Source organism: Emys orbicularis, chromosome 2 (assembly GCF_028017835.1).
Source record: "Emys orbicularis isolate rEmyOrb1 chromosome 2, rEmyOrb1.hap1, whole genome shotgun sequence".
In the NCBI taxonomy this organism is placed as follows: domain Eukaryota; kingdom Metazoa; phylum Chordata; order Testudines; family Emydidae; genus Emys; species Emys orbicularis.
Genome location: NC_088684.1, coordinates 294,392,761 through 294,405,263, shown reverse-complemented (window position 1 = coordinate 294,405,263; position 12,503 = coordinate 294,392,761). Strand labels below are relative to the sequence as shown.

Genomic DNA, 12,503 nt, shown 5'->3' with positions numbered 1-12,503 from the left:
TTGGCACCTTACAGGACTGGGCCCAGCCCTCCTGACAACACCGCTTGGAAATCTACTCCCAGGAGGGCCCCGGGGTTCCTGGCTAATGGCGTAGGATGGAACCAGCCGGCGGCTCTCTGTTTATAACAGTGCGCTGGGCTAGTCTCCCGGCCGGCAACCTGATGGGCTTGGGTTACTTCAGATATTCCCTTTCTAGGCCTGCCTTCCTGCTCCCCGGTTGCCACGCACATGGAAGGCTGAGAAGCAAGTAACAGCGAGCCCTCGCCGGGCAGCTCTCTTGGATCCAACGGGCGACCGCGCTATCCCCCCCCCCCCCCCCGCACAGGCGAGCCAGGACGTATTCAGAGCGATGGACGTGAGACTAGCGCGACACGCACACACACACACACACACACACGTGATTGGTGCAGGCTCATTTCCAAAATGCCATCACCTTGCACAAACCAGGGATGTCAGCGCTAGGGACGTCCAAATGGAACGGTGGATTCCCCCCTCCACCCCCCCATATTTTAGCCTCTGAATCCATCCTCTGTCTTAAAAAGAGACAGCGGAAGAGAGCAGGGTAGTAAGTACCTGCTCCAACATGATGCCCTTGGAAATCATCGGCTGCTCCCTTTCCCCAGGCTCTGGGGCACCCCAGCCCCTTTCCTAGGCTATTACACCCAGGAAGGCAGCCAAGAGCGGGTTCAAACAGCCTCGCAAAGCCATCGGCGAGGTGAGGTGGCTGGGTTATTTCTCACCTAGTCACGGGGTACAGGAGACCTGCCTTGGGCACAAGACTATGGCAGGGGCCAGTCGTGCTATGCTGCCAGAGCTTAAAATCCACCCGGGCTCCCAAAGCAGGCACTGAAGGGCCGGCAGGACGGGGAGGGGGCAGGATGGCCTGGCGGGGAAGGCACTGGACTGGGACCCAGGAGATCTGGGTCCAATTCAGCTCAGCTTGGCAGTGACCTTGGGGAAGGATGGATTGCCTTCCTCTGGAGTGCAGGGCACTTGCTGGGGTTCTCTGGGTATCTCTACCTTTGCAGGGGCATCGGGCACTAGTGCACCTCGGTCCCTGATAGTCTATGCTTGGGCCCATCATAGTCTAGTCTCCTGCGGGCTGTGATACTTCAGTCTCAGTTCAGTTTCGGTTGGGTGGGCTGATGGGAGTGGCCCAGGTCATGCGAGAGGCCAGAGCAGATGATCTGGGGGGGCCCTTCTGGCCTTGAACTTCATGACTCTGACTCTAGGACTCCATGCAGCACTCTGCCTCAGTTTCCCCATCTGTAAAAGGGGGAGGAGAATACCGGCCTGTGTCTCGCTCCTAGGGCTGTTGGGAGGCACTACGGTACTATGAGTGGAGCGCATCCATAACGGTCGGCTCTGCTCAGAGATCCAGTCCCGGTCTGTGTGAAGGCAAAATGAATTTTAGCAGGGGCGGGCGAAGGGCGAGGTTGTGTGGTTTAGACAGAGGCCTGCCAGGCACCCACCTCGCTCCATTGCCAGCCCCTGGGGCTTTGCCTCAGTTTCCCCAATCAGGGCCAAGCCCTTGGGGACAGAAAGCACCAAGCAAGGATAAAATCTCACCCTCCATTTGGGATACGCAACCCCCCATCCAAGCCAACAGGCGCTGGGCCAGCTCAGGTCTTATTTCCTTCCCCCCTCTAGCTGGACGGTGCAGGGAGAACTTGCCTGACAGCTGGGCACAGAACCACGGGCAAAAGCGTGGCATCCCCTCTCCCTCCATCCCCCCCCGGGCTTGATGGCGCTGCTGACATCACCCGGTTTGTTGCAGCGGAAAAGAAATTAACAAAAGCAGCCACAGCCTGAGCGTTGCCCTGGCCACCACCAGTGACGTGCAATACCTTCTGGACATCGCTCTCGGTCAGTAAGCGTGCGGCGAGCTCGCTCCCCGTCTCGTCCGCTTTACGCGCCCCGCTCACGTAGAGCTGTCGAAAAGGTGGGCAGAAAAGCTTACGTCAGCCACGGGGAAAGAGAGAGAGAGACGGTTAAGCACACCACGGACGGGCACACCTAGGAGGAACCAGCTGGGCTTCCAACTGCGCTGCATCGTCGCTGGGACACCGCTCCAACCTGGACGCCCTCCCAGAGCCAGAGGGTGCAGCGATCTGGGACAGGGTCCAGGGGAGAGATACTGACCCCCATAGGCCCTGGATCAGGTTCTAAACTCTGGCCTGCAGCCTGCCTCTGACATATGGTTTATGAAGTCTCGTCTCTGCAGCCTCAGATCAGCTGGCATTTCTCCTGTGCACTGACTTTAAATGGCAGGGTAGAGCATGGCGGGGTGGGGTCGGGGGGGAAAACAAGGCAGGTCCTGAAATCTTAATGCTGGAAGTGGATTGTAAAACAGCCTGGTAGCAATTGCTCCTGGGAACCGGCAATGGGGCTTTCCCCTCCAGGTCACTGACCCGAAGGCCACCCGGGTAATTAGTGCCTGAGTAACCCCCGCTGTTTAGTGGCATCTATGAAGCAAGTTTGGGGGGAATCTCACGCCAGCTGCCACGCACATCACAGAGACCGCCACCGGCACCTCTGCCGTAAGCCTCTACGAGCAGGCCAGAGACAAGGAACGCGGATGGGGCAGCATGTGCATGGGGAAGGCTGCATTCTTCCAGTCTTGGCTGCGGGGATAATACAGGGCTCGCCAATTTAGGGCTTCAGTCTGGCCCCGTCGACCAGCCTGAGTCAATTTGCTTTCAAGAACCGGATTGTCATTGTCTTCTCCGGCTCTTCCCAGTACGGCAAGACTGGGCAGAAACCAGCGAGGATCAGAGGAATCGGAATGCCTTGTCAAAAAATAAATAAATAAATAAAATAAAGACTCTCAAGCGCCCTTGCTCTGTGCCAGGTTCCAGGGCTCGGTCTCTGTTCTAGCTTTTAGGGGGGCGGAGGAAGGAAAGCTGGTCTCATCTGGAGAGCAAAGATCAGGACACGGGAAAAACAGGCCCTTCTCTGAACTATCAGCAGTCAGGTTCTGCTCTCCACCGTCACGCCAGCACAGCACCGGAGCCATGCCACTGAAATCAGCGGTGTTACTCTCAGCGCGACAGCATAACTGAGCTCCAAATCCATCCCTGGGTGCCTGGAGAGGGGGTGATCTCTGAAACCATCTCAGGGCACAGAGTCATTTAGCAGTGTTGTGAACATGCTTATGGGCAGCAGGCCAAGCAGCTTCCACACAGATTATTCCATGGCTAATGTGAGGCCAGACCCAAGTGACGCCGGCTACGTGAACGAAACACTGACTCTTCAGGATTGGGCCCACGTGCAACGCAAGATCGAAAAGCATCACATGGTTATGTGCACAGGTGATGTCCGGTTACCCTGCAGAGTAGACCTTACTCCCCCTGCTAAGTGCAGTCTCCCTCTGCTACCAGCCATTGCTCCCCTAATCTCAGAGTAGCTGTCACTCCCTCCCTGCATTGTGGGGCTTGCTGGAGGGGTATCGCTTGGAGGTTTCAGTCTTAACTCACCGCCAATGTATTAAAATACCATCAGGCATGGTGCTGAGTCACCTATGCAGCCTGTCTTTCCCACAGTCCCCTGGGATCTCACTTCATGGTGACAGCGCCCTGGAAAGATGGGGAATGGCTGGCCTCGACAATCAGCTACGTCCCAACATGGGGTCTGGAGGACCAGCAGGCACAGCCTTTGCACAGACAGCATCATTTCACAAATACGAACGGCAATGGCTCACAGAGCCCTAGGCAGACACGCAGACTGCCTGGGAGAGCCAGACATCCATATCTGCCTCCCACCCCCGAGGCCATGTCGTAGGACGCTGGAGAACCAAGGCGGGGTCCCTCCCCTGGGGGGACCTTTACACGGTCTAATGGATCTCCCCATTAGGAGACTTGCCCCGCGATTTCATTTGAGATTTACCTTTGCTCTAGGGCTGTCAAGTGATTAAAAAAATTAATCGTGATTATTCACGCTGTTAAACAATAGAATATCATTTATTTTAAATATTTCTGGATGTTTACTACATTTTCAAAGATATTAATTTCAATTATAACACAGAATACAAAGTGTACAGTGCTCGCTTTATTTTTGATTACAAATATTTGCACTATAAAAAACCAAAAAAACAAATGTATTTTTCAATTCACCTCATACAGGTACTGTAGTGCAATCTCTTTACCATGAAAGTTGAACTTACAAATGGAGAATTATGTACAAAAAAACCACATTCAAAAATAAAATAATGTAAAATTTTAGCGCCTACAAGTCCACTCAGTCCTACTTGGTCAGCCAATCACTCAGACAAACAAGGTTGGTTACAATTTGTAGGAGATAATGCTGTCTGCTTCTTGTTTACAATGTCACCTGAAAGTGAGAACAGGCGTTCGCATGGTACTGTTGTAGCTGGCATCGCAAGATATTTACGTGCCAGATGCGCTAAACGTTCATATGTCCCTTCATGCTTCAACTACCATCCCAGAGGACACGCATCCATGCTGATGACGGGTTCTGCTTGATAACGATCCAAAGCAGTGCAGACTGACGCATGCTCATTTTCACCATCTGAGTCAGATGCCACCAGCAGAAGGTTGATTTTCTTTTTTGGTGGTGTGGGTTCTGTATTTTCAGCATCAGAGTGTTGCTCTTTTAAGCCTTCTAAAAGCCTGCTCCACACCTAGTCCCTCTCAGATTTTGGACGGCACTTCAGATTCTTAAACCTTGGGTCGAGTGCTGTAGCTATTTTTAGAAATCTCACATCGGTACCTTCTTTGTGTTTTGTCAAATCTGCTGTGAAAATGTTCTTAAAAACGAACATGTGCTGGGTCATCATCCGAGACTGCTATAACATGAAATATATGGCAGAATGGGGGTAAAACAGAGCAGGAGACATACAATTCTCCCCCCAAGGAGTTCTGTCACAAATTTAATTTATACATTATTTTTTTAACGAGCATTATTAGCATGGAAGCATGTCCTCTGGAATGGTGGCCGAAGCATGAAGGGGCATATGAATATTTAGCATACCTGGCATGCAAATACCTTGCAACACCGGCTACAAAAGTGCCATGTGAACATCTGTTCACATTTTCAGGTGACACTGTAAATAAGAAGCAGGCAGCATTATCTCCCGTCAATGTAAACAAACTTGTTTGTCTTAGCGATTGGCAGAATAAGAAGTAGGACTGAATGGACTCGTAGGCTCTAAAGTTTTACACTGTTTTGTTTTTAAGTGCAGTTATGTAATCAAAAAAAATCTGCATTTGTTAGTTACACTTTCACAATAAAGAGATTGCACTTCAGTACTTGTATGAGGTGAACTGAAAAATACTATTGCTTTTGTTTACCATTTTACAGCGCATATATTTGTAATAAAAAATAATATTAAGTGAGCCCTGTGCACTTTGCATTCTGTGTTGTAATTGAAATCAATACTGAAAATGTAGAAAAACATCCACAAATATTTAATACATTTCAATTGGTATTCTATTGTTGTAAGTGTGATTAATCGCGATTAATTTTTTAAAATCACGATTAATTTTTTTGAGTGAATCGCGTGAGTTAACTGCGATTAACAGCCCGACTTTACTCAGTTCCATCTCATTACATCCAGTTATCCCATCCTACTGCAGAGTCACAGAAGATCTCCTGAAAGCCTCATAACAACAGAAGCCTACTAGTTCTCCAGTTGTCCATAGCGTCCTCCCGGAAAGACAGGGTGGACAAGACCTGAATTTGGAATGGAACAAAACCAAGCAGGAATAATCGTCAGGGCCTCTCTGTTCTCCACAGAGAAGTTCAAAGAGGGCAGAGACATTTCAAATGCCTTGTCCGAGGCCCCGGCTGAGCCCTTCCCACTATACTCAGGTGAGGGCTAATGCTCACTGTCAGAGAGCAGCCCCAGCGTTTGCTTTCCAGGCAGGCTCTGAGATAACGGGCTACGTGTCCGGTTACGCTGCATCTCTGGTCCCTTTCCGATGCACGGAGGGTGAAGCAGCAGGGGAAAGAAGATGCATCGCTGTTTGTAGCGAGGCAGCAAAGCCGCCAAAGGAAACTTCCGCCTGCAGGGCCAACGGCAGATTAACGCAGAGGCACTGGGCTCTAGGGCTGGCGTGCTGAGCGGGCAGCAGTGAGTTACTGGGAAGGGAAGATCGGGGAACCCCGGAGAGCAGGATGGGAGGACAAATCACTAGGGATCTGCGGAAGGAAGCTCAAAGGAGACAGTTACAGGAGGCTGCTCAGCTCAAATGGGGACTTGGGTCGCCTGCGAGGGCACCCATAGAACGGTCCCGAAAGCAATCTGGAGTGCAAGTGATGCAGCCAGTCTGCGAGTTGCTGCATCGAGCTGGGGGCAGATGGGATCAGAGAGGAAGGACAAGGATTCGCGGCCCAACACCTCATATTGCCGACACTGCTTTCCTCCCTTGACCACAGGAGTCACTACTGAGCAGCACAGAGCCCTGGAGAGCAGCCTGCTCCTTGCATTTAAAAAGCCCACGATCAAAGTTGCCTGCTGTGAGTTACCCTCCTCTGCTCCCCCGTCTCCCAGCAGCAGCCTGTGTCGGACACGGATTAGCCAGCAGCTCCTCAGTCAGCGGCAGTTCTGCCAAGGACAGGACCGGAGCTGCCATTTCCCCGGCAACAGCAGCAGCTGGAGATGGCATCAGATGACGGAGAGAGGTGGAAAATCTTGTTAGCGTCCCCGATGATTGATCCCGCGGGCCTGGGGGAGCAAGGAGCAGCAGGGAGCAGAGCGCAATCTAATTGCACTTGATTCTTTGAAAGAGTCTGGGCGGGAGCTCAGAGACACAGCCAGCACGGGGCTGCTCGTCCTTCGGAGAACCCGCCTACCTGGCTGTGTTCCCCTCCACTGCACAGCACCGGCCCGCAGGCCCACAGCACCCTGCTGGGACACTCCGAGCACGCCCAAGACAAGCCGGCGGCTGCTGCAGACGCATGAGCCTGTGCCGAAGAGTTCGTGTAACATGCGCACTATTCCAGCCGTGCTGGGACAAAGGGACACCTAGAGGGCACATCTGAGAGAGGCGGGACCCGATCACAGCAGCGGGAGCCCTGAGTTCGCATCCTGGTTCTATTGCAGACTGCCTCCGTGGCCTCTGACAAGTCACTCTCCCTCTCTGCCTCACCCCGCCCCCCACCAAGACCCCTAGGGCAGGGTGATGCCACCACCTATCCCCCTGCCAAGGGCTGATTACTGTGCACGAAGCCCATCGCAAACCGTACAGCACCAAGCACCCTCTTCAATAAGGTGAATGGCTCCAGACCTGCCAAACAATCGGTGCCACCCTGCACTAATCTGTTAGCTCTCCACCACCGGTTCTTGCGGCCGGCAAGGTGGCAAAGCTGCAGGGCTGCGGCGCTCATCGGAGCGAGCGACGTTCTGACAGATACGCTCCCAGCCACCTGAACCCAAGTTCTGAAACACTCAGAACGGACGAAAGCCCTGGCAGGGCTGCGAAGGGCTAAGAGCGCTCCCACGACAGCCCGGATTTTAACAACAGAAGAAGAGCTGGTTCAGGGAATGCTGGAGCCACTCCTCAACTTAGAGTGCCGGCCTGTCTCCCCTCCCCAATTCCAAGCCACGTTCACCCGCACATCTTCGCCTGTTGCGAGGCCCCCTTGGATTCACCACAGAAAAAGCTTCAGGTGTAGCTTCTTGTAGATCTAGGAATCTAGTTGTTAACGTGGCCAATTTCAGCCTCTCCTAGGGAAGAGACACCCTCTCTTCAGCTGCAAGTGTTTGCAACAGCACCCACTGGTGGTCACTGAGATTCAGAGCTTGCCCGAGTGGCACCTTATTGGTTGAAGCTGCTAAAATGAAGAGCCCCCCTGGATCGCCTGTTTTGAAAAGATGGGCTCTCAGTGCCAAACATGGGCAGGGGGCAGCTGGTGGGGGGAGACACATGTGAACAGTGCGTGTTCTGAGCCACCACTCCGGTCAATGCCATAAATGGGAAAATTCCAGCCAACCCACACCTGGTTTGTTTAAACCAAAGTTAAAAATAACACACGGGAGAGAGGCGGAGCAAGATTCCAGCAGGGTCCGGCTTTCGGTTTGTTACGAATGAATGTAAATCTTCCTTTTGTGTACAAGTGAGGATTTAAGGGGTTTTCCGGGCAGAACGAACACGCACCGTGCCAAAGCCAGGCCGGACTTGGAAACTGCAGCGAGATGGATGAACGGCTGTAGATCTCCTGCGTGGAGGGAAGCACAGACTGATGGGCCACAAAGACCCACTGCAGCAGGACAGACACAAAATGAAGAGCAAAGATGATGTGTTGTTTTTTATTTTCCTTCAAATGAATAAAAAGCGGCCTCCAGATAAAGTCAGGTGAATGAACTGCAGGCATCTGGGCTGGAACTCCGGGTTCCAGTTAGAAATGGGAGTGCGGCAGCTCCATACCCTCGCCCATCGCATTTCCAGGGCAAGCCCGCTCAGTAAGTAAGTTAACAGACCTTTCCCAATTGTCAGCCCTGCAAATGCAGCCTGGGGATCAAAAACCTAGCTGGGCTCTTTCCGCCTCTTCCATTAGCAACAAGTAAGAAAGATCCTGAAATTAACACACAAGGCCAAACAGGATCAGCTTTCACGTGCCATGATGTGCGGCCACTTCTAGGGTGTGCTGGTTAACACCACACAGGAACACTATGCAACAGCTTAGGACAGGAGATGAAGGATGCTGAGCGCAAGTGAAAATAGTCAGGGAGTTTAGGGCCCTGCTGGAATTTGGCCAGGGCAGCAGGGTTAACAGTCCTACTGCTGAGAAAAGCGGATCGGAATCTTTAATGTGCATTGGTGGTCAGGACGTTAGCGTAAGAGGCACAACACTTGCACCACAATAATAGTGAGGACCCTTGTGTGTTGTGGGAGCCTCTCAGGACACTAAGTGCTGCACACGCCTAGGAAAACAGGCTCTGCCCCACACAGCATGCAAGCCGAATGACAAACCGCAGATCTAGGGTGAAGCTGAGGCTACAACATACATGCAGTGTGGGTCCGGGTGGATGTGTAGCACAGGAATTACAGACTCCTCTCGGAGAGGGCACACAACCCAGAACAACGGCCTCTCAGCTTCCTCGTCGTTAGCTGGGTGATCTGTTGTATTGCAGCATGACAGACCCCAATCTTTGGGGCGTGGGGGTGGGGGTGTGTGACTCAAGAGACTGTTAATGGCGTCTGAGGGATGAGAGCAACCCAAAGTCAACAGCTCAAGTTCCCGCAGAGCACCTGGCTCATTCAGTTACTTCTACCTGCCCCTTCTGCGGCGCGAGGGAAACCCTGGCGCACATTTACCTAGAGTGCGCCAGGCTGCAGCCCCTATTCCGGCTCCTCACGGATATTTTGCTAAAATTTTGGTTGCACTTTTCCCCTCATCTTTTTATTTATGCACTCCCTATCCATCGCCCCACAAAGTCACAGGATCTCCTGGTCAACCTCCTCCTGCCCTGGCGAAAGTGGCCATCTATAAAACCAGGGTGAGGAGGTTGGCCGATGGAGTCTCCTGTGACTGTGGGGCCTATTTCCGATCCTCCATCCGTTCACGTATCCGGGCAGAGTTCCTCTGGGCGGCGTCCACTGACTCCCTTGACGCCTTCGAGGAGCAGTGGGCGCTGTCCGGGGTTCTCTGCTCGGTGTCCCCGTCTGGTTCACTTCGTTTGACCCTTTGACCGCACTCCTGTCCCTGTTCTTTTATTAGTTGTCCCCCGTAATTTTTTGGTCTCCAGGTCCTATGGACCCCCTCTTAGGCTTCGCCTGCCCACTTCCTGGATCCCAATAGGATTAGAACAAGTCTCCTTGCTGAGACCAGCCCTGAAGCTGAAGGACCCGATTCAGGTTTTTCCAAGCAGAAGGAAACTCGGAGAGGTCCCTCCCACGCCGCCTGCGACCCCAGAGTGCCGGGGAGCGTACCTTGCTGTTCTGGATCAGCCGGATGATGTGTTCGAAGCAGTTGTTGCTGAGGAACATGGCTTGCAGGACTGGCCGGTCGCCACAATTCAGCATTTCCGGAATTGCATCTGAAGGCGAGAGGAAGAGAGTCATCCATCAACACGAGCCGAGAGGGGAGCAGCGGCTGAGCCTCACTCCATGGCAGAGTCGTGGGGAGAGGAGCAGAAATAAGGCCCGAGGGCCATGCAAGTGAACCTGGGAGGCTGGGACTGCCAATAGCTGGGTTAGCAGGCCGCACGTGACCCACCCCCAGAGCTCCTGGGGGGACAAGAGGGAATCTGGAAAGCGGCCGGTGCCTAATTTCTAGCAGGGTACAGAGATCGTCCTCCCCTCCCAGAGAGGCGCCCGACGGAGAGAGGCAGCCACTCAAAGAGGATGCTGATTTCATGCCAGATGAACGGCCAGGCCTTGACGACGTGAGGCGGGGTTGCCTCGGTCAGCACCATGGTGCTGAGCCCAGGGTAACAGCAGGTGAAGACGAGACAACACGCGGTTGAGCCCTCCCTTAGGCAGGGCTAGCTGGGGTGGTTAAAACCAGGTGGATAGCCATGCCCAGTCTTCACTAGCACTCCCAGCAGCGGCCGAGCCACACTGCCCTGGTGCCCTGGGATGCGGAGCAGCCTGCATCGCCCTGCTAGGACCTATGGGACTAACCCCAGGGACAGCCTCATCTCATTCCACTACCCCATCAGCTCCCATCAGCGTTGTGCACGGTCAGGGAACCATACCTATCTTGTGCGGGAAAAGCTCACCACCCCAGAGCCCTGTCCCGCCCCGCAGCCCGGGAACTCCAGGCCCAGCTCCTCCCAGAGCGACCTACCCAGCATGTTCACCCTGAGAGCAATCATGCCCTCCTCCCAGCGAGCGGCCGGCGGGCCTTCCAGAGAGGCCATGGGCTGGTCGGAGTTGAGGACCTTGAAGTAACTGTCCAAGATGGTCCTGATCTCCACCTTGCGCTGGCCCGGGTTGCTGGCGTGCAGGATGTGAATCATTCCCACCAGGCTCTTCAAGGTCAGCTGCAGCAGTTTGGGGTCCTTGGTGTCTCCGTTCCGGGGGGAGCACCACCGCCTGAGCACCAGCATGAGGACCTCCACAGAGGCCGGCGTGATCACCTGCAGGGCATTTTGCTGTTGAAACAAAGCAGCCCCGTTAGCTGGCGCCCCAGGATTCTCAGACCCAGGGCGGGAATCGCGCCCGCGCGCTGGGCATTGTGCAGAAACACACGTGCACCGCGCTCGGCATGCTCACGTACGGCGCGATTTCACGCACAAGCGGCTGGGAAGCTGGGCCTCAGCAGGCATCAGAGACTCCCCTTCTGCTAGCACAATCTAGCTTCCCGCAAGAGCGTCTAATGCTCAAGGCTTGGGTCTGTCCTGCAAATGCTGTCCAGTAGAGGGCAGTAACGCAGTCAGGCGAAAGAAGCCATGAGATCACGTCGCCCTCTACTGGCTGCAGCTTACAGGGAGGAAAGCAGAGGGAGGATGGGGAAGAAAAAGAGCGAAGAGGACGACGCTAGGAAGAAGGAAAGAAGGTACCTGCAATATCTGAAGTGCACCCACTGTGAATCTGTCTCAGACAGCCTGTGCCCCACAATCCCTACCTCCCCCCCTCCTGTATACCTAAAGCACCAGGAGCTGCCATAGGCTCCTCCCAGGACCCAAATCAGCAGTGCTCTCATCTCTTCCCGCATCACCCTCCCCACCAGTAATAAAGAAGTGGCGGCTGGGACGAGAGATTCCATGGGGCCTCGCAGGGCGACGCGAGGCCAGACACCGGGAACGCTTGTTTTCAGCCCTACTCTCGGCAGAGGCAGGATTCCGAATGCCTGAGAGGGGCAAGGGTGTTGACATGACATATTGCATTTTTCATCCCTAGATCACCCAGGAGGATCGGTATCATTATCCCCATTTTATGGGCAGGGAAACTGAGGCACAGTGAGAGAACGTGACGGGCCCAAGGTCACCCAGCAGGTATGGGGCAGGGCGTACAACCCAGGTCTCCTGATTCCCAGTCTAGTGCCATTGAGCCACACTGCCTCCAGGTGGCTAAGTATCGGTGTGTCAGACTCCCAGGGCCTGAGCCCTGCTCCTGTAAAATGAGGATAACATCCTCCCTCCGCCTTGCTGGTTGACCTGTGACCTCCTCCGGGCAGGGACTCTCTAGACATGCGTGCAGCACCCAGCACAACGGGCCCCGATCTTGCTGGGGCCCGTAAGCGCTGCTGCAATACAAGTATTTTCCTCCTAAACCAACACAAGGGACATTTAAAGGCAGCGCTGGCTCCGTCCGGGCTTTCAGGCCAGCCGAACACAGCCAGCTGCACATTACACCGCCCCTGCTCTCCAAGGACACCCCACTAGCTGCGGGGCAGCAAGTGGGAGTGAGCATACAACAGGCGGCAAATGCAGAGGGGATCCAAGCAGTTTGCTTTTATGTCCTAGAAATGTGGGGCTGGAAGGGACCTCGAGAAGTCGCCTAGTCCAGCCTCCCCACCGTGAGGAAGGACCATGAAAAGCTACACCATCCCCGACAGGTGTTCGGCCCCCCCGTCCTTAAAGATCTCCGGAAAGG

At 54.1% G+C, this 12,503-nt stretch overlaps 1 protein-coding gene across 1 annotated transcript in view; it reads right to left on the bottom strand.

Annotated features, from left to right (window-relative positions):
• NBEAL2 (neurobeachin like 2) overlaps window positions 1–12,503 on the bottom strand; it is a 121,026-nt gene that overhangs the window by 57,538 nt on the left and 50,985 nt on the right. The window contains exons 8-10 of the mRNA XM_065397779.1: window positions 10,753–11,059; window positions 9,894–10,000; window positions 1,848–1,931 (exon numbers count right to left, since the gene is read on the bottom strand). Coding sequence (XP_065253851.1) covers window positions 1,848–1,931; window positions 9,894–10,000; window positions 10,753–11,059 — 498 coding nt within the window. The remainder of the gene's footprint in view (window positions 1–1,847; window positions 1,932–9,893; window positions 10,001–10,752; window positions 11,060–12,503) is intronic.